We start from the raw sequence: 22,998 nt of genomic DNA on the forward strand, positions 1-22,998 counted from the left end.
ATAAACCCATTGTACTGATCCCCAGCATGCAATACTGCGACTAAACACTACCAAACTCCCATGGAGTGTTAACACTTGCAATATGGATGAATAAACTCCAGCAAGGCTGTTCTTAGACGTGGTGGCCCTGGGAAACAAGCTCGCAGTTCAGCACTGCACCACGCCGAGGCAAAGCCCAGTGGGGATCGACTGCGATGCCCTTCAGACAGACAGGAACCTCCTCTAAGGCAATGAAGGGAAAAGAAACTACAGCCAAAATCTACACTAGCTTAGGACAGGCTCTTCTCTTTGATGTACTAAATTGTCTGGAAATTACAAGAGCCTTTTCTAGTTTCTATGAAAACGGATTAAATGAATAACCAAAACGTTCTAATACACTCCTATTTTTCAGTCTGCCTACGCAAGAAAGTCACAAGAAATGTCTGAAGCAGTATAACATTTTTCAGATCCATTAAGAAGCCAGGTAGTACTAGTGTTACATCTAGCTCTCAGTTAAATGAAAATATTTTACACAAAACTGGCACTGAAGTCCTCCCAACTGAAAGTCTTCAGCCCTGTGCCTGTGGAATACAGGCACATTCACCCAAGACTATTAATGTATTTATATAGAGGGCTTCTTTTAGATTTAGTAGCAACTTCCAATTCTACCAAGGCTTCAGGCAAAGAACTGGAAGGGCAAAGCTCAGTAGAATTTTATAGATATGTTCAGGAAGTATTAGTTGCTAAAAACAAAAGCTGGATCCACCCGAGGCTCTTTGCAGTGTCACATTCCATGGTCTAAAGGCAAAAATTCCCTGCAGGGCAGTTCAGAGTCCAACTATCAGACAAGCCCGACTCGTCAAGCCAGTTGTTTGAAGTCGTTAAATTTAACATGCAGCCATCCAATAGCCATCGGGTCTGACTCCTCTGCTGGCTCTCAGGCAACCTTCAAAGTGGATTTCAGCTCAGAAGCACAACCATAAAATCTCACTGGCACTGGCATTATTATAACTAATCCCCCATCCCCAAGCATTTCATTTAAAATAAGAACAATCCTTTGGTGTCAAGGTTAAATTAGATTTACAAAATGTAACATTAGGAAACTAAACATGAAGCACTGCCTTCAGATCACTGGCGAGTTTACTCATCTTTAAATTAATTGGTCTGCATTATGCAGAACTGCAGAACATTTCTCAACACTGTTTGAAATAAACTATTTATTTGGGAATTTGAAGATTTCTGTTAAGAGACCTCTTTCCTCTTCATGTTTTCAGACAGAAAAGGCTACTTTATCCAGCACAAGAACTCCTAGCAGCCTTTACTCTGAAATACGACACAGTGCTTATGCTTTTTGTGAACCTTCCATATAAAATGCCAAAATAAAATACGAAAAGCTTTGTTTTAGCAGCAACACTGCATTTAGAAAAAGTAAAAGACTTCATCATAAACCATTCTAAACTAGCATAACTGCCTTGATAAATTCAATCAACCAATTCTAATTCATTGGGGGATCACTTTTGGGCACAGCTTTCCATTATAATCAAAATACTGATTTCTGAATCAGTGGATCCAAAAGAAGAAAAGCTCCTGGCAAGTAACTATAAATCACCATTTTCAACATCCACACAAGCATTCTGTTCCCTTTCCAGAATTAAAAGCGAAAAGAGATGGAGTGGTGATGCTTTGTTTCATAAATGGAAGTTGCAGTGAATCATGATAGAAACAACTATTTTGGGACAAGTTAAAAATTCTCTTTAGCATAGAGATTTATACCAAAATAAGCCTAAAGCTGCCAATCGTGATAAAATTTAGTGCACAAACTTAAAAGTTTAGTATTTTTCTTCTTTTTTCAAAACAAACAAAAAATATTTATAATCTTCTAGTATTACCTTAAGTTAAAGATAACCCAAGCACTTCTATTAATTTTCCTTTTTACTTCAGATCTCCAACAAAACTGGAAAAACAGAAGGAAGATTTTCTTACTAAAATAGAAGTAAAGCCTCTACTTTCTCTTGCCTTTTTTATTGTTGCTGTTGTTTTTGAATGATGATACAATTACCGCCTTGTAGCTCAAAACTGGCATGTGACTGATGCCATCCATGGGATGAATCTAATGAATGTGAATTCAGATTTTAATGTCTTCACATTTGACAGAAAGTACCACTGGGCAAGTGCCATGTACAAGTTGGTATACCCTATGTCAGCCTTCTGGAGTCCACTGCACAGAGCACTTAGCAGGACTTTACCATACGGCAACAAATTACATTCTATTAACATTCAATTTTCCCATCAAAGTTGGCATAGTGAACCAACTGGAAGCTGTATTTTAAGGGGAAAAAGAAGCATCCAAAATAATTCAAAGGCAACTAAAATAACATGTCAAAAGTCTACAGTGTCAAGATTAGGCTAAATTTAATGAAAATTCAAACTATACCTTAGGAAAACTTTGGACTTTAACTCTTAATTGCTTTAAAACTCCAAATTATGCCATTATTTTACATGGGAAAAAGGTTGAATTTTAGCAGCGACACACACAAAGTCAGCTTTTGCCCCACTGAGTGTCTAACTTTCAGTGTAGTGCAGGAAACAACACAAGTTTATCACAGGCAGAAAGGATGCAGGATGGTGCTACAACAGTAAAACACCAGCCTATCTCACCTTATCAACAGCTAAACATTGTCTAGCCATGTCTTCCAGCAGATAAAGGTTGAGAACTCAATTACAGCTTAGCCAAAAAAGTCTATTTGTTCCAAAGTGTCATGTGATTACACCAAATTAAACTAAAACCAATTTCTGTATCTTTAGCTATGGATTTAACTATTTGGTTCTGCCTCCTCAGTCTCACCTGGCCTTACTTAGTGTACTGAAGCTCAACTATACACTGAAGATATAATTCACTGAGGGGGTATCATTTCAAAACCTCAAATCCACTTTTCAAAAGCACCCTTAAAAAAAACCCCTCAAAACCTATGGCATAGCAGAATATGGGTTACTTGTCCAAATGCTGTTTGGCATCCCCTGCACTTTTTGCTGGTTCAGTTTTTAAATGATCAGCACAATTAACTAGAGCCAGATTTCTGTAAATAACACACTTGTTTTCTATACTCTGCTTTATTCCCAAGAGCTTTACACACCCGTTATATATTTAATAACACTTATTCCCATTGTTTACCAAATGCAAACGTAATCCTCAACCATAAATTAGATTATCAAAACTGCTTTAAATATCAGAGAATGAATTAACACACACAAACATCTCACCAGCAGAGAAAACTCACTGTTAATGTTTACAGTCACAGATACTTGGAGAAGCCTGAGATGTCAAACTTAAGACAGGGTTTATGAGGAGAATAATCAAATACAGCTTTCTTTTTTTAGTGTTCCCTGTTGTATCGCCCATCACACTTCACTGCAGCTTCCCATTTAGTAGAAGATAAAATGGAAAAGTTAGATTTGAGCAAGCTGGTGTTTTTTAAAGAAAAAAGGTGTTTATCTGTACTGTTGAGATGTGTTTTGATGTTTGTTCCCCTATTCACATATAATTCTTTCAGCAAGAAAAGCTCAGTAATCAGAGAAGCTCTCCTCTCTTCTACAGCAGCTGTTTAACCTTCCTGAAGTCTGTAAATATTTTAGCAGTATCTATTGACAACATTTGAATACAGGCCTTAAGCTTCAATGCTGTTCAATGGGCAGCCAGCAAGCCTTTCTCTCACTTCTGTAATCAGCACAAACATACTGCATACTTGAGTTGATTTGGCAATATTCTTTTATCAAGACACACATGATCCCCAGATCTGCCCAGCTGACCAAGTTAAAAGAGCCATAACTCAGGCACGCACAGTGATCCAGGGCTTCTCTATATTAGAACACCAATACAGATGCAGAAGCCTGTGTTTGTAGCTTTGTGGTATATCATTCCATTTAGGAGACACTCAATTCTTTCATGTCAATAAAAGCTTAATGTGAATTATGTTTGTTGGCATGTTCAGAACTGGATGTTTCTCACTGATTCTGTAAAGTGCTGATCCACAAACCCACAGACATGAGGGAATTGTAACCTCATGTTGGGCACCACTAAAGCCCTGAATCTTACATCAAAAACATGGACAAACCTCAGACTCTACTTCATCCAGCAGTAGCAGCTACATATATGTACTGCCAAATATATTAAAGAATAACAATAAATTCGTTATGGTTTTCATCCATCTTCGCCTGTTTGGATTTATCTGCTGCCTCACTGCAAACCGAAGTCTGCATTCTCTGTCAGTCTCTGCCCTCTGTCTGAACTACCAGCACAAGGTCACGCTGGCCCGTAATTAAGGAAGGAAACAGCCACTCAAGAAACTGTCTCATACACTCATGTCAGTTATTTACATGAAAAGTTCTATATTTGTAAATATCAGAATTATGTTAGTTCTTGGACTAGGAGACATCCCTTTAAATAGCAGTAAATTCAGAATTGAAGACCAACTGTTGTCGTTTATTTATATCCATTCTTAGTTCAGCCTCTTGAATAGAGACAGAACAAAGATATTTTTACCACCACGTGGCCACAAATGACTTGTGACATGATCTTCTACAAGTTACACTCCCTAGGAATGCAGAGACTTACTTAAAACAATCCACAGAAAAGATATCTTACACAGCAATTCCTTACAAGAGTTCAATCCCTAGTATCAGCAGAGGCATGAATTTACATGACAGTGAATTATGAAAAATTACTTTTACTGAGCATTTGGCTTGCTCAAACAGTCATCTAACTGTAAGCTGAATACTTCTTTATCAAATTTAACAAAGGCAATATATAGCAATGTGATCTGCATCACTGACAAGTCAGCAACTACACAAGAAGGAAGACAAGGGCAAGCCAAGCCAGGATGAGATCACGCTTTGGATGCAAAGGTCAGTGTTTCACATGGGGCCTACAATTCAACGTCAAAGACTATTATATTCTTGTTGAATTACATGTTTCTCACCACAACAAAGCATAAGTTGGCTAAATCCACATTTCTTTGAGAAACAATGTTACAATATTAAATGAGAAGATATTTATAATATACAGATATCCCTCACTGTGCCAGAGAGAAAACTACAACATATTTATCTCAATACAATCAGATTTTGTAAAAACAAGTGAGAGGTACAGCATGAGGTAAGAAAGCACATTTGAGATATCAGCTTATGCACAGTTCTGCTGCTCTTAACACAGCAAGGGATGTGACTGTCTCAGCTCTCTGCATTAGGAAAGACCACATCATTATGATCAGCTAACACGCAGAGTCCCGACTACATCAGTGACACTAGGGTTGAACATTCCCTCTTTGAAATGTGAAGCACAGGCTCCAAACTGAATGACAAACATCCACAGCTTTCCCTTCAAATCATTGTGCCATCTCACAGGAAAAGGCAGTGTTCAAATGAAATCAGGGCTATGCTGAAGACAAGAGTGTAAGAAAAAGCTCAGAACCATTGTAGTATCATGAAAACTGAAGGTTTTCTGATGTGCATATGGCAGTTAAGTGCTTGCATTAAAGCCTTTGAAACCCCTTTTGAAGGCAACCAGGATCTCTTCTTATTTTCATAGACTAGAAAGATCTCCATATAAAAGGCTATCTGAACACCTTCTGAATAAAATCCAAAACATCAGAAATCCTGACACGCTTTTTTGTCTAAGAGTCTGAAATACCTACCAGGACAACTGGAGATGAACTACATATAGTTAAAATCTTACAGATAAGACAGAGGTTGAATCTCTTTAATCTGAATCTGCAGCAGAAGTTACTTCAGAGGATTATGAAACAAATAAATTTTCTAAACTAATATATAATTAATATCTAATAAAAGGTTACTCAACCAATATTACAATAGCAATATTACCATAGTAATATTACAGCCATGACAGCCTAATGTTACACGACAAAACTGGTAGATTACCTCAGTCACATAAACCCAAAGAAGTCACAGACACACATGAAAACATGTCCTTTTCTTCTACCCAATGGAGCTCTCGTGCTGTACACTTACACTAGTAATGCATTTTCAGGTCTCTGCTCCATATGCACTTACATAAGAAGTGTTCCATGCTCCTCCGTAGGTTATTGAAGGCTTTAGACTGGCAATCCACTGGAAAACATTTCTGCTATCTATTCTACACAATTCAATTCTCTTAAAATGCTCACATTCCAACATTTGGATGAGAAGACAGCAGTTTACATCTATATCAATATTTGAGTAAAGGCATTATACATTAACAGTTCACTGAACAGACAAAACCACCCAACCACTAAAACCACTTGAAACTGAAAATCATCAGGAAGTTACATTCTTACCAAGGCACTCTGTGCAGAAACTTTAACATCAACAAACTGAAAAAAAAAAGAAAGAAAAAAACCAAAACAAATAAAAGACTCAAGACAAAAACAGACTTGGACTGTGAATAATACAACATGGTGATAACAACCCCAGTGACTCAAATCTAAATTTTACCAAATCTAATGAAGTTTTAAACTGCTTCCATGCAACATCAGAAGTATTGTAAATTAATGTGGCTGCTACTTTCATCTGTAACAGTAGACTGTAATCTGTAGCTTTTAGGGAAACCGAAGGAGAAAAAAAATCCAAAACCAAATCCCAGCCTTAGATTAGAAACTGCCAGATGAAAAACAATTGAATATCAACTAAAACCAAACCCTTGCAGACACTCAAACATTTTCTTAAAAATGTTAAAAAAAACCACACACCAAAAAAAACCCAACCAAAAACAAAAAAACCCACCCCACAACAACAAAACCACAGAAAAATTAAACCACCTCATACATGGTGTCTTCCAAAGACTGCTCCTGCAGAGGTCCTGATTAATGTTGCTGTCTGCCCAAATCTCCAATTCCTCAACTGCACAAGTGGCAATGAAAATGGAGAAATGCCTTCCTGATGTTACTTTGCACAAAACTAAGTGGTGCAACTGAAACCTGATGCTGCCAGAGATGTCAAAGGATCACAAAGAACAAGAGTCATGACCCAGGATAGATGGTAAGATGGTAACACAGCATTATGCAGCACTTGAAAGCTGTGAAAAGCCTTGCTGCTTTAGCATAGGGTGCTGTATTTAAAAGATTATCATGAAAGACCCGATTATCGAAAGACAAGACTATTAGCAACAATCTGAAGCATCACAAAGGGAGTAGCTTGGATTTCACTGTTTCTGTGGCTAACAAGACTGCAAAACTTAAAGCCACATGTTTGGGGTTTGTGGCACAATAAATTCCTACTTTACTCAACTGTAATTCCCCAGCCTAGTTTGAAGGAATTGCCCGGCTTTCTTTCCCAGGATGTCATTCTGGGACGAAGTCATATTGCAGTGCAACATACTACACTTCACTAGGCAGTGCCAGGAATAAATAACTTTTCTCTAAGCCACTGTGTCTTGTCACTGGTAATTATTGCTACACCTTCCCATTCTGCTAGATGCTCTGAGAAGAACAAAGCACAGTATACAGATGTCTCCAAGAGGACTGAACAGAATAATTTACATTAAGGCTTCCCATATTTTACATCCCAAGATGGAGACATAGCTTCTTCATCTGCTCTTAACTTCACCCAGCTTAATCCAAGACTCTAATTCTGGATGCCTGCCTCAAGCAGAACAAGATATCATTTTAACCTGAACCAGTTGAGAGATAAGGAAAAAAATGGTTTTGTGCCTAACACTTAATGAAAAAGTGAAGGCTCCCTTTTTCTGAATCACTCCAGTTGCCCTCATATTTTGAAGACATTCTATTTTATATTTTAAACATATGCTTTGTTACTTAGGAACAAGCCCTTACCAACAAATTCATTTAATTATGCCCTTAATACGTGAGTCTGAAAGAAAGAGAGGCCCAAAAAGTCACAGATAAGCAATGAGGAGACTGAATATAAGAAAAGATGACTTTTTAAAATAGCCCATTTTCTACCACCTGAGATCTGAGTAGACTGTAGACACATCATTCCCATAAAGAAATTGAACATCCCTTAAGTGATCTAAGCTACACATTTTAAATAGCACTCCTTCATGCAAACTTCCTGCTATGTGAACAACATGGAGATGGATAGCATACAATCTGAATGAAAGGTTTCAGCAAAGGGGGAGTAGGTCCAAGAAGACAATATAATATTTTAAACAACAAGGGAGGAAAGAGCCAAAGAACGGCCGAGCAAAGAAATTCAGAATTTGGCTCATCTCTGAGGCCCTAGTGTCTCCCAAAGCTGAGTCAAGTCTGGATTCTTGGAGTGTATTCCAAGTCCATTTCGTTCCTCTCACATCGATGAACTCACTGGCAAAACATCCATCTTCCCCAGTGCTACTCCACTTCCTACTGCCACGATCATTACTATACTGGTTTAAAAGGCAAAGGTTCAGCCCAGCAGGTCACCCACACGGCGAGCACTAAGAACTGTTACCGTGCTGTTATGCTTGCACTAGTTTTAGCACACGTAGAGGATTAAGGCTGCACAAAAATTAGGAAACGATACAATTAAGACAAGTACTTTATGCACTTGTGTTAAATGGTCTGTATTTAACATCTCACATTCTATGCCCTTGAGATGGGCATTCTCTAGAAATGAGGTGGGAAGAACAAGGGAGGGACTGTTCTATCTTTCCATGTCCTAGTGGATTGGAGACTTAAAGAAACTGAAACACAAACGAAGCATGAGACTGCAAAAAGGCAAAGCAAAAACAGAGAATAAGGCCATCAAAAGCTACCCTTGCCACTGAGCTCCTGTATGACAGTAGATCCTTCCTTTCCTCCACCTTTACAGATATTTGTTGTATGCTGCTTATTTTACAGCTCCCTATTCCGGTAATCGGCAATCCAATTTCTCTACATACTCAGCACACTCGTCAGCAATTAGGACGTGCTTTAAATGCATTAATTGCTTTCCACCATAAAATGCAAATGGAGGCAGGACAACATTTTTGTATTATTTCTGCCAGGTGAATGAAATTCACTACTAATGGAGTACGTAGATATTATGGCAATAGCCAGCAAAGGCAGACTCTGGAGTAACTTAATAAATCTGCTCTTTGGGAAGAGTTTTGCTAATAAAGTTTAAATAAAACTGAAGCTGTTCAGAAATCAGTAAGTACAAAGCTAAATACTAGGCAGCACTGAATTAAATCAATACAGTACAGCTTAATGTGCTACAAAACGAAGAATTATGTCAAGGTACGCATTCACATAGTTAAAATTTGTAGCTACAATAACAGCTTAAACTGACCCACGAACACTGCAATTTTCATCTCAAACATAAGAAAGACCAACCTGAATAGCAAACCACGGGATGAGGCTGTAAATAGTGTAAGAAGTGCAATTACATCCTTACAAGAAGCTAATCACGTCTGTGCAATTTCCAAGATAAAAGATATTACAATTTAAATATCTGACTACCAACAAGAGGGGAAAAAAGCAAACAAACACAAATACTTACCTTATTGCAGTAAAGCATCCAAAGCTCATACAGCCTCTCTCGGGATGCCATTCCTCCCCTTCCTCTTCCCGTCGATCCCAGCTACTTTTCTCTTCAAGGTCCTACCATGCTCAGTTCCCAGGTACTGTTTCCACAGTTTTGCTTTGTTATTAGTTATATCATAACCCAAGAAGAAGCCAAGTAACAAGGTCTCAGTCTCTCCTTTTCGAGTAAACAACGAAGTGCAACATAAGCAACTGCAGACAAGTGTCAAGCATGTCCGTTCTTCGCCAGCGCCGCTTCGGTTTTAATCTCTGAAAGTGAAAACATACCCTTCAGGCCTTTGGTGAAGGGAGGAAAAAACAAATCCGCACTAAGAGCCCACAGACAACCTGAGGACTCGGGCGGCGGCAGGTCGCACCGCTTTGCTCTCTGACACTATTCCCCGCTGACGGAGAGGTCTGCCGTTTAATGTTCGTGGCGCTTTCTCGCTCTTGCAGGGGGGGAAGCCGCAGGGCTGCCGAGAGGGGCTGCCGGAGCCCCGGCACCGCGGCTGCCGGCCCGGCGGTGACAGCCGCTGCCACCGCCCTTCTGCCCCGGCCCCCGGGCTCCGCGGCCGCCCCGGACCCCGGCGGGCCCCGCAGGCCAGCGGCCGCCGGGCAGAGCCGCGGGGCGCGGGACGAGCCCCGCGCTGCGCCGCCGCCCGCTCCCGGCCGGGACCGGCCGCCCCGCGCCGCCACCTACCGCGCCCCGGCCTCCCCCAGCTCCCGCCGCGCTGCCGCGGCCTCTCCCGCAGCCTACCCGGGCCGCGGCGAGTGGCGGCCGGGCAGGAGGGGCCGAGCCTCGCCACATCGCCCGCCCCGCCCGCGCTCCCGCACACGCCCCGGGCCGCCGCCGAGGGGCGGGGAAGCCGCGGGCGCCATCTTGGCCGCGGGCAGGGCAGTGCCCGCCCGGGGCAGCGCCCGGCCGCAGGCGCCGGCTCCGCGGCCGCGCAGCCCGCGGTCCCTGCCCGGCCCGCGCCCCGGGAGCGTGCCGTAAAGAATCAGCATCCCCATCCTGAGCGCGTCAGGAAACCTTCGCGCTGCTTTGCCTCATAAGTAATAAAGGTTACCAAGAGGCCTGCCAGCATAGCCCGCGGAGCATGGATGTATCCGTACATCCACACTGCTGTGCCTGTAAGGCAGCCCCATACCTTGTATGCAGAGCTTGCATAGGAATAAGGAACCAAAGTTAGATTTCGTCAAAAAAGTTAGATTTCCAAAGGAGAAATGCAAAAAGACATCCCTCAGCTTTCGAGCGGCCCTGCCCCGGCACACCGGCCTGTGCTTACACAGCCACACTCCAGTGAGGGACTCCCCTGCTCCTTCAGAAACGCCATCTGTGCGTGACTCGTGGGCGCTCCACGGGGAATGGGCGTCCCTTCGTGTCTTCCTGCTCCCTTGGAAAGCGCGGCTGGAAATTAATGTGTCCGACTCCAAAGCAGAGAGGGGACAGTTTAAGCAGACATTGGACATCTCTCTAGTTTGCTGGGAGAATCACGGTACTGCAACTTTTGGCCACAGCCCTCATCCTTCTGCCACTGGGTCATCTCCTCACTTGGGTTTGTACAGCTTTGCCATTCATTACACAGTCAATTACTTTCAGGGGATTTTCATACCAATGCAATTCTTTAATACAAGATTTGGAAATCCTTTGCAAAGGAATTGACAGGACAATATTACTGTAGGGTCTGCCACATGAATTTTTTCTAGGGATGGATAAGGATCACCAAGAGTCCAAAGACAGATTGAGATAAGTTCCTGCAATAGGCCTTTGCATATTTGTGCTGTTTTTAGAAGATCAGTGAAGTTTCCCTGGTGAAATTTAGGAGCTAATCTCTGCTCGATGTTGTTTCATGTGGATCACCACTGTGGGAGTGGTAGAAGTATCTTTTTCTGCAATATCTAAACATAGTATCTAGCACGGATGGAGGGACACTGACAAAAATGAGACAGTAAAATTATTTTTAGCTGTGTGATACATGTGTTCTGCTACTTGATGCTACCCACAATATTCTGCTGCCTTCAGGATGTAACATATTTTTTTCCATCAAGAAAAAAAAGAAGAGCTTAGAGTCTAGCTCTGACCCCCGGGCAGGATCTGCTGTGCTTAAACCACCCTGGACCCCCTTCGGTGAAATGTATCTAGGAAAAAAAGAGAGCCTGCCTCCTCTCTGAGCGGCTTATCTCAGGGCTTGAGTTACTGCTGCGCCTTCCTCCCTAACAGGCAAACTGCATCACCGTTCTAGCAAATGCAAACCACTTTTATTTGGCCCTTCCACAGCAATTCAATAAAAGGAAGCTCTTTCTAGCAGATCTTTTGAGTTACAAACTCTTAGCACTTTTTTTTTTTTTTTTTGCAGCCTTTTCTAGACTAAACAACAGTTTATTTCAAATTTCTCTTACAACTTGCTCCCTTTGAAGAAGTCAGGCCCTAGCAAAGCCATGTAAAAATCCCACTCCTCCCTTCAGATATTCCTCTGCTTTCTTGCATTACTGACTCCTGTAAGAGCAGCTGCTCCTACACACACCAGTCCAGCAACAGCCTTCAATGAAGCAATAAAAATCCATCCTCTGACAGAAACGGGAGACTCCTCCCTGGCTAAGTGCTGCCGCCTCCGTAATTCGGATGCTCCCAGACTATAAAGCAGCCCCCTTTTCCACTCTGCTGGAGTTGTAGCAATGTAGTTATTTTAGTGGGCCTAGGCAATCAGTGCTGCTTGTGTAGGCAGTTCTTGCCTTATATAGGTGCTCTAGATGGAAAGTAAAGCATTAGTGGTTTGCAACAGAACAGTCTGTTCTTGTGTCATTCAGGGTGAGTGGTCTCCTGGTCTGACCTTCTAGGGGGTTTCCTAAGCCAGGTAGCTCCCTGTAAGGTTGTTGAGGTGGCTTTGGGGTGTCTGCATCACTGGGTGTAGGTGAAGTTTAGTCTCTCCCTGTATAGACAGACATTTAGTATTTGCTGTGAGTTTTTTTTCTTACCTAGATATATGGGCAATAATGGGAGAGGTCAGTGGAAAAAGGTGGGTTACAGGTCTGTCTCTGCAGGTGGAGTATAATTCTAGGTGAATTTATATTTCAGTGTACTTACCTACACAAAGACTCAGCAAAGGATATGGAAATCAAAGAATGGACAAAAGTGTAAAGGGAAGCCTTGCCAGCTATGGATGGGTACTTTAAAATGTGAGTGTTTATGATTTGTTTTAGCTGTGAGATAATTGTTAGATTTTTTCATTGCCTGCTCTTCCATAATTATTTATCAATTGTTTTATGGACCTTAAACAGTCAGGTAGGCAGTTTTCATTAGTATTTCATTGTCCCTTAGCTGCTGTCTTGTGGTTACAACAGTGGTTATTTCTCATACTTTGTTTACTACTTGTGGGTTTCAATGTCTGTCATCAAGAGCTGTAAATTAGTAACTCAGTCATTTTACTATGGAGTGAACTTGTTTGTCAGCAAGTCCAGGTAACAGAATGGATAGAAAGAAGGGTGTGGACAAGGGGAAAGCATTAATTTTATGTTAAGGAAAGATTTGACAAGGAAATTGACTACACTGGATTGTAACTTTGAGTCCAGGAACCTCTGAAGTGGCAGGAAAAGCCACACACCTTATAGTACTGCTTTTGTAAAATTATGTTTATTTCTGTGGACGCAAATTAAACAGGCAAAAATCTGTATTTGACTTTTAGATATTCTCAGGCCTGCTGTTTGGCCCTAGGGCTTCTACTGAAACCAAGCCCCAGACCAACAGAAATCATGCTGAGATGAATGTATGGCAAAGCTTTTAGCTGAGCTTTTTCTTGATGTCTTAAAGCAAATGCTTTGTTTACCAACAGTAAAGACCTGAAACAGAAATGGACTTAGAAATTAGTTTAGAAATGAACCTGCCCCTCAATTCTTCCACCTTTTTTTTACAAACAGGCTCTTGCAGAAGCAGAACTAATCTTTACAGTGTAAGTAAACAAATGGCCTTGTGGCTGCATGTAAAATTTCCGTTATCAAAATACCTTTGGCTGAATGTAAAGAAATAAGACTTTTTGGATGCTATTCAAGCCAAAATAACTTGAGATTGGATTTGATGTGGCTATTGGAAAGAGGCAACCTGGTTCTTGCAAGATCCAAGGTCTCTGTGATGACATTTTGCTGAAGGTGATTTGAATTTCTCTCGCTATGGTTGCCAGATGAGCTTGCAATTATTCTGTTAGGTTAAGTCAGCAAACCTAATGTTTAATTTTCTTTCTGTTACTATATTCGCTTTGTACCCCAGGTAATTCAGAGTTTGTTAGTTGTTCATAAAATTTGAAAATGGGAAGGAATTTGTTTGCCCCTTGACATATAAACTGGTATCTAGGGATTTTAGTTACTTTCTTTCAAACTGTTGGAGACGGGCCACAGCTAAAGCTGGAAGGTGATGGTCTGGCTAATAGCATTAAGTCCCCCTGCCTGCCCTGCTTTCAGATATGCAGGGTTAAGCCTTTCACCAGACTTAAATTCAGAAAGGAATTTACCCCAGGGTAGCCTGGGACCCTGGTGAGTATTTTTGTCCTTGCCTGTCCTTTCGGCTTGTTTCCACAGGGGGACTTCAGTATAATGACTCCACCGTTGTCAAAGGCTCAGGCAGTGACTTGATCTCTTCTGCTCCCTTTTTTGTAGTATGGGCTCCCTTATCACAAGCCTTAAGTTTGCAGCTGTCCTAGGAATGTTCTTGTGTGGGTACCTCTTAAAGACCCTCTCAGACTAAAGAGATAGTATATGTTTATAGGCTTTGGTCCGCCTAGGTTCTTAAACAGCGAAAATTCATGGATGAGAGTTGAGTCTTAGAACTGCCCCTCTCCACTGCTGTCTTTTAGATTAACTATGCAAGAGCTAACATGTAGATTTGTGCTACAGCTGTCTCTTTTTTTTCCATATGCTTGAAGGCGCCAGTTGTTACTGCACAAGATTGCATAATAAAATTGTTCTCCTTCCTTCACCAAACTCAGTTCTCACTCAAAGTAAACCATCATACTGTACAATCTTAGTGCCAGGGATCAGTGAAGTTACTATACTTGCACTTCAAATCGTTCTAGTTTAGTTAAGAGGGTATTTAATGAATGATTTCATTATGTTGCAATGCTCAGCAGTATGGATCTGCAGCATGATTCCTGAAAGCCATCAGTATGTCAGGAAAAAATCAACACAGCAGCAGCCAAGACTGAAGGATGTGTAGGGGTTAGTAGTCTCTGTTGATCTGTTTGAATTTAATCCCCTCTTAGCTGAGCAGAGTGAGGTTGTCTCAAGGATGTCTGCTACAGCAACTTGGAGCCTAACTTCCCTTGGTTTGGGGATGAAGGCAAATGAAAGGAAGTAACTAAGGGAAAATGGGCTTCGGAAAGCTCTAACTTTGACTAGAGGTGGGGTTATTTCAAAATATTAGTACCACAGCCTCCCAAAAATTAGATGTTGGCTGCCAACACACTGCCTGCTTCTGAGTGACATGTGAAACCAAGGTGTGCCCTTGTGAATACCCCAGGGACTTGGCTAGCTTCACTCCTGAGCACAGAAAGGGTATAGAGACCTGAATGATGGCTACTGTTGTAAAACTTGAGATGCAGTTTTAAAGGTTCTGCTGTGTGGAGTAAACAGTGTGCTCTTAGAGTATTTGAGAGACTTGTGGGGGCCCACTTGCACACTGAACTGGCTGTAGAATCTTTAATACAACAGGTCTCTCTTTTGGTTCCTAACCCCAGGCCCCAGGGAAAGCTGCTACTTCTGTGCTCTGGAGGGTCAACATGAGTTCATGCCTCCAAGTGGTGTGAGGTCCTGGCTAAACAAAAGAGCACAGTGTAGGCCTTGAGCTGGAAGTAGGAGCAATTCAATCCTGTGCAGAAATCTGGATTTAATGCCAAATGGTAGCAGAAACTATTGGGCACCAGGACTGTTTGTTTGTTGGGTGTTTCTTAATCATGAAGTGAATAAGCAACTGAAAGATTTATTTTGCTATCTGAAGCATTTCAAATAGTCATTGCTAGAAATATATTTTATTAATAAACTTGTAAATACTGTAAATGCTTCACTCTGTCTTAAACCAGCTGGAGGCTTGGTATGCAGTATTTCCATGATGATACTGTTTGCTCTCAACTTGCCAGTTTACTCACAGAAGAAATAATTCTGTGAAGGCCGTTGCTCTTATGGGGCAACTCAAGATGAAAGGTACATCCTTTAATCAATTCAAACATGAAGTTAGTCCATGGGCTCAATTACAACTGGAGTTTGGGATTTTCATAATAATAAATTAAGATTTTTTTTTTCCTCTCTAAGGTCTGAAAGGGTTTTTTTGGGTTTCTGTTTGTTTGTTTGTTTGTTTTGTGGGGTTTTGGTTTTGTTTTTTGTTTGATTTGGTTTTTTGTTTTTGTTTTGGGGGTTTAAGGTTCTTTTGCTTGTTTGTTTTTACATTGAAGCCCACCCAGTGCTGGCAGTCAGGAGAGATTCCACCTTCAGGAAGTATTGATGGCCTGTGTAGTTGGGACATTCATAGACCATCCAGCAGCTGGTTTCCGCTTTATCAGCAGTTGAGGAAGGCACGCAGGTCTGATGGGTCTGTGGTGGTGTCACAGGAGCAGCCCTCAAAGAATGACATCTGCAATAAAACAAAAATATTCCAAATCACACTAGAAGGTATTTGAAAGCTGACTGGGTTTTGCCTGCATTGTACAAAACAATCCAAAGACTGCAAGGGTCCATAGGGACACTTCTACTGAGCCCTAAGACTAGCAAAGTGCTCGTATCCATTTTTTATAGGATGTGCACACCCTTACTGCTGTCTTCCTTTCTTCACTAGTAGAGAATGTTGAATGTCCCTTTGGGACTCTGAAAGTGGGGAGCAACTGTTAGCATTATTTCATGCTGAAAGTATCCTGTTAATAGCCTTTTGACAAGTTTTTGGGGGCATTTGGAGAAAGTGAAAGCCCATTTGCTCTTTGCGAGCTCTGTGGATGACTTCTCTTTGTCACACATTCATTCAACTTTGTGTCCATTTCCTGCTCCCAGTCTTGGGTTCCTAGAAATCTTCTGTAATGTAGAAGAGAGACAAAGGAGGGAATAATTCTGCTATATCTGGATCATGCTGAAGCTTTCACATCTCTTAATGATATTGGAAAAAAACAAGACTGTTCTGTCCAACCCAAGTTAGCCCACTGAGCACTTTAGGTCTGCTGGACTGTCATATTTTAGCAGCAGTAAAATCAAGTTAGAAATATTAAATTCAGTGGTATTGTTTGATGATATACCTTACCTTTTTTGATACAGGTTATTTCAACCTTATTTTCCTGACATCTTAAAAATCTAAGATTATATAAACTTTAGGTCTCTTTCAGCAGTTGAAAAACTAAAAGGGAAATTAGCCAGACAAAAAACACAACCAAAGTATTTTTTATGTGTAACTGTTCTAGTATTTGAAATCTGTCAGGTACACTATAGGCTTTCTTTAGTAAATTTATCAGAGATAGATAATAAAACAACCACTTGAGGTTCCCCCTCTGCATCTTTTGTTGGTAGACCAACTAAAGATGTTTGCAAATGCACTTGTCTACAAGAAGCTATACCCATGCTACACTGTTTGTTCCATTCACTCAGCTGTTCTCATTTTGCTTTTTTCTAGGGTATAACTGTGACACCTTTTCTCTTGTACTTGCCTTCCTTTCCTTTCCTTCCACACCCACCTTTGAACTAAACTTCACATATTTCATTCATGTGCAGTGCATTTTCATGTTTCTTGCTCATACTGTATGAAGGTATTTGGGGTCTTTTTGTTTACTGGCTTCTTTTTCAACCAAAATGTGACTTGTTTTGGGCTATCTTGCACATGTCTTTCACCATGAGTCTTGTACGGTGATTTCATGAAACTGCAAAACTTCAGGGACAAATCTTTACTATCCTGTTTTTACACAGCTCTAGTTGTGATTCTAATGGCTGTTGTAAATAGTATCACTATTGTCAGCCTCTCTCTTGGAGGTGCTTCCTCAGCCAGGAAATTGTAGCCTTTAACACTGAACGTAGACTGAGGGAAGAATGTGTTTTCAGTCTGGCATTTGTTTCTGAACACCTGTATGCTTTCTTTGTATCAAAAATAACTTCCTCCTCATGGTTAATGCTAAGCAAATTGAATTCACTTATAGGAACAGCTTCAATGTGCAGGCCTGTGCTTGTATTTCTCAAAGATCTTTGTCAGGCTTAGGAGTGTTACACGTTTTTTTTTTTTTGTTTTGCCTGTGATCATGCTTGCTTTGTGGAGCAGGTTTGTCCTTTGGATGGTCCTTCACAGACTAATACAGTGGGTACTGGACTTGGTGATGAGGTTTGGAACTTGAGAGACCTTGAACTCGAGTAGGGCAGGTGTATGTAAATTCCTGATTGGAACAAATGTAGAGCAGCCATCACGGGTCTGGATGCTGGGCCATCCAGCCAAGTAACTTCCTGGAGTAGGCACTGAGGGAAGGGTAGATATGAAGCAAATATATATGACACTTCATTCAAATTTCAGGACTTCAAGCTTTTTTAGCTCATGAGATTTTCTGAGCAGGACGTTTCTTCTCCCTTTTTAAAAAGTCTCAGGATTTGTCTTCCAAGTACTCATCCAACTTCTCCTTGGATCCTGTTCCTAGGACCCTATGCCACAGATGAACTGAGCTCTGCAGGAAGGGCTGTGGGTTGATCTTAAATTCTGGAGCCAGAATATCATGTTAGACAAACGTTATCTGTGGTCTGAGGAGTGTGGTTATTTCCATCTGCTGCAGCTGACCTCAGTCAGGACACTGTTATGACAGCTGCTTTTACATGGAGATTGACTGCTTTTGCACCTTAGAAAAACTCCAGCGTAGGAGTAATCTGAAAATAGCAGTGTTTTTATAGACAAATACAGCCTGCATGCCAGCAGTTGTGGTGCCTGCTACCAGCCTTAAAGCAAGCTGCAGGAGTCTAGACGACTTGTTAGTGAAAATTTGGATACTCTGAGAATTTCCAGTGTTCCTCTACTTTAGCACCATTGTTCTTAATGTCTCCTTGAGATTCTCTGAACATTTGCAAACAAAAGCAAGTGCAGCCTCTCAGTGATCCCAAAAATCTATGAATTGCCACCATCCATGTCTCAAGTGTAAAACTTTGGAGCAGTTTAGCCACTCCTAAGCTCCAGGATGCAGCAGAATCTAGAATCCAGACACCCTACCTATCACCCTGATCTCTGAATTGTTATTTCTGTTGGTTCTTGCCTTTTGCCAGAGGAGTGCCAGCATGTAATCTAGAGATCACTATAGAGCCAAGGTTCTCAATTGCACTAATTGAACCAGATAGCTTGTTGCAGTAAGTAGACATATGTTAATAGCAGTCTGGGGAACTGGTCTCTTCTTTATTTTATTCCTGCTGAAGACAAATGAAATATTTTGATTTCCTGTTCTAAGCAGACAAGCAGATACTGTACATTAACTGCTGTGTTGTTTAGCAAATCTGGGTTAGCTAAGCATGCTAATGCACGTATTCCTTACACTGTGCAGTTCCCATAAATGCACAATATTAGGTGTTTGTGAGCAAGAGGAAACATGCTTTTTCACACCTCTGCCCTGAGAGCCAAACTGTCCATGCTCCATTTCCCTCTGGCTGAAGCATGATGTTTTTATGTACACCAAACATTTGCAGTAGCCTACTTCATGCACTGAAGGACAGGCAGGAGGGCAGAGATAGTGTTCCATGTACAAAAGAGAGGACAAGAAGGGCAAATAATAGTTCTATTTTCCTCTCCAGTGTTGTCAGGGTGAGGATCACTAACAGGCTGTTGCTGATGGGTCATATGAGTGTGAAATAATGGCTAAATGAGGTCTCTGACATTAGCAAGGAGAGATGTGAGTTTTCAGCAGTCTACCTCACTGCTGTAAAAATTGCTCGGTTTTATTCAAGGACTCCATTATCAGAATGTTTGCTAGGCAAAACAAAATCAAAGCCTACCATTTCAAGCCACGATGAAGTGATTTAAAATTAAACATAAACTAGATAAGGTTGCAGAGTGTCCTAGTTGTTCTGTGCTCTCTCTACTGCTTTCTCTTTCCAAAAGTCTCCAGAACTTTGCTGAAAAACAGTAATATCCCTGGTAAGTATAGAGTTGGGATCTATTCCTAGACTGAAAACTTCTGAAAATAGAGAACTTCGATAAAAGAATCAGACTTTTCCCTTCACTTACCAGGGTATGGTAATTGTACATTTACCAGTAATATGCAACTGAACCTTTAATACTTATTAATTTATCATGCCTTAACTTATCACGAACCACTGGCTGATTGTGAATATATTTTAAGCCTATTCCTCCTCTCTCCTGAAAATGGGAAAGAAATCAGATTTCCCTCTGGACTGCACAACTTTAATTTGTTTGTAGTACTGAAGAAAGATTTGTTTAAACCAGGATTTTGGAATGCATTCACTGTTTATTTAGTATGAGAGCAGTAACTCAGTGTGAATCAGTCAGCCTCTGCAAAGAGACAATTTTTGGCATTTACTGCACCACAGTCAAGAATTCTTCTCTATTCCCTAGGTTTCAATAAATACAGTCTGCCCTGAAGTTAGCATTTCATACGAGACCCAAGAGCCCCCTCAGGCATTGAGAGAGCAGATCTCAGGGAGACGGACATAGCTTGGGACAAATATCAGTAAGACCCAACATTTGACCTTGGGGCTTTTATTTTTTTATAGAGCTGAATGTTGTGGGAAACAGAATTCTTCAGTGGCAAATAGCAAAAATACAGGTGTCAGAGCAGGGCACTGGCATACTGAGGTTTCCACTTCTCTTTCCCACTTCTGAAAATTTGCTGAGAGGAAAGCTGAGAGCTGTGACCAGACATTGTTTCATATACCAGAGTCCTAATGCCCCATCTGGAAAAAGTAACACAAAAGAGACCATTCTAAGCTGATGTTTTGTCTTTATTGTAGTAATGATGTTTATTGCATTTCTCATGGGGGACTCTTATCTTTTCTGTGTTTTACATTGCATTTGCTGATGCTGTGTGCAAGCTATCATGTAACTGTAGACTACACTTCGAGCAGCTGTTAACTGTTTCACGTGGTCCATCTGACCCAATGTGGGATAGGTACAAGCACATGTATGAGTGTATAAAAATGGTTCTTTATAGAACCTCTTTTGCCCGAAAGCTCTCGAACTCAGCACACCTGAGCAGCTTCTGGTGTAGGTTTGTTCCTCTCCTTCCCCACCCTGTGCTGATTACCACTTGCCCGAGTTTCTCCCATGGCAAACTTTCCTTTTGTGACAGCAGATACACTTTGCTTCAATTTCAATACTTTGTCACACACTTTATCTTGGAGGCAGGAAAAGCCTCCATCTCATGTGGTGTTGTTAGCCTTTGCCTACTAATCCTTTCTATTGTGTATGGATTTTGGCACAGACGTGTGAGGAGGAAGTAGTGATTAAAAGTTTCAGTCTCTTCCTGGTGTGTGATTAATTGCAGTATCCCTCAAGACTATAAAGATTGAAATCAAATGGTTCTTACTAGACGTTTATCAGTGTATCTGAATTACTGAGTAACGCTGTAAATCAGTTTGGGTCGCTTGGTTCAGTTTGTTCCCTTTGAAAGTCTGTTTTAAAAATTCAGAGAGAGAAAACAGGATTAAACTCAAGCTGCTCTCTATCTGGAACTCAGAAGGATTGTTGTTCAATGCTAAAGCAGAGTGCTTTAACACTAAAGCACAGAGAGTATGCTAGAGAAAAGTGTATTCCTCCATTTTGAAACTTTTCCTGTTTTTTTTCCTGTTTGGTGCAGGGTTGTAATAAACCTTGACTTGTTCTGTTCCAATAATCACTTTCTTGCACCTAAATCTTAGACTCTGAAAAACTGCTTCATGGAATATGCAAAGCTGGTTATAAAAGTGAATTATATCACCAGTAGATAAGGCTTCAGATCAAAACAAACTACTGCACTCCAATACTAGATTTCCAATCTTATGTATTTGGGGGAACTCACTCAAGCATGTGAAGACCTTGTCAACATGATCCATTAGTAACTTGGCACACAGATGAACACCTTCACAGATCTAATTTACTTAAAAGAGCTTTATTTTCAACTACATGGCCTCCACCTCCAATGGAACAAAGGAGTGTTTGTGGCTGTAAGGAGGGAGGGCAGGGCACAGTTTGGGAGACTTAGTGGAGCGGAGCTTTGCTTAGATTTCAGGCCAAAGAAAAGGGCTTTCAGTGCTGTAGTAAGAAAGAAAAGAGAAAGACGAGTGTCTTCTGGGGAAATGGATGGGAAACCTCCACCTTCACAGCCTTCCATCACAAACCACTTCACTGATGTTTTTTTTAACTCATCATTTTCAAACAGGTTAGATACCCTTCTGTCCTCTTTAGTATATTCAGCCCTTTTGTCCCAGACTGTGCTACCTCAGACCACCTGCTTTCATCCTTTTGGATTTCCTTGTCAAGATGTTACTGTAAGTATGCTGTTCAGAACTTGATATTTGTCTGCTGGCAAGTCCCCATGAAAGGCCATGAAATCTACTCCTGGATGCCTTTGGCAACCACACCACACATTTGGTCTACTTAAATGTATGATGCGTTTAGCACTGGCAGTGGAAATACCTGTGTGGAAGTCCCTGGCGGATCACCTCCATAACAGCCTGTCTGGGCTAGTTTCTGTTTTGAGGACCTCTAAGCACTCTTTCAACCATGACTCCCCTTGTGAAGCCAGCATCTTTAACAGTGTATTAGAGAGATGGAGTAAAACTGATTTTCTCATGGCTTTGGTAATTGCTGGTGCTGCCAGCTGCCACTCAAAGATATTTAGTCCTGTGGACTTATATTACTTTCCAACCTGACAAAATTTATGCTTTTCAGAACAGATTGCTTATATTTTTATCCAACAGATAAATTAGTCAGGGAGAGAAAAGATATTATGCTTTCCTATGATGCATGCTACATGTTTCCACATGACATTTGGCTAGGAAAAAGCTCTTCACCATAACGAGTGAGAATTTTCAGACTAGCTAGAGAATCAGTAGGTGACTTGTCTTAAGATTACTATAGCAGAAATGAGGGAGAAATTTGTGCTTGCTTGCATGGGCAGTGCTCTAGTAACTCTGGCTGTGGTGTAAAGACTCTGACTCACAAACTTGTGTGGAGCAATTGAAGAAGTTAGAATCTCTGGTCCAGCAGACGATATGTCTGTGCCTCAGCTGCTGTGTTGTCCAGTCAAGGGTGTTAGCTGAAAACATCTGATCTCATTGTCATAAATTGGGCTATGAACTGCGACAGAAAGTTGCCACCATGAGTTCTACTGCTGGAGTCAGCCTCTGGAGTACAATTTTCCACTTAAATTACGGAAGGAAAAGTGGATAATGCCCTGCTCAATTCCCCACTTGCCCCTTTTGCATGATTTCAGGTGCTTAGGAAGAACAGATCCAGAATGGCCTCTTACCTTTCCCACTGCGGGTAGTATTGCAGTGCAATGCTAGGCACCAAATGTATGCATATGGTGCACATATGATTAGAGATTTCTTCTGG

At 41.2% G+C, this 22,998-nt stretch overlaps 1 protein-coding gene across 3 annotated transcripts in view; it reads right to left on the reverse strand.

Moving 5' to 3' along the window:
- The window catches only part of NBEAL1 (neurobeachin like 1), a 77,572-nt gene extending 67,326 nt beyond the window's left edge, over window positions 1-10,246 (reverse strand). For all 3 annotated transcript variants that reach the window (XM_066189785.1, XM_066189784.1, XM_066189783.1), the window contains exons 1-2: window positions 10,171-10,246; window positions 9,448-9,740 (exon numbers count right to left, since the gene is read on the reverse strand). In XM_066189785.1, the coding sequence (XP_066045882.1) occupies window positions 9,448-9,498 (51 nt within the window). In that variant the 5' untranslated portion in view covers window positions 9,499-9,740; window positions 10,171-10,246. The remainder of the gene's footprint in view (window positions 1-9,447; window positions 9,741-10,170) is intronic.
- Window positions 10,247-22,998: the final 12,752 nt, after the last annotated feature.

This window comes from Chamaea fasciata, unplaced genomic scaffold, assembly GCF_029207755.1.
Source record: "Chamaea fasciata isolate MVZ Bird 193981 ecotype frontalis unplaced genomic scaffold, bChaFas1.0.hap1 SCAF_8, whole genome shotgun sequence".
Taxonomy (NCBI): Eukaryota; Metazoa; Chordata; class Aves; order Passeriformes; family Sylviidae; genus Chamaea; species Chamaea fasciata.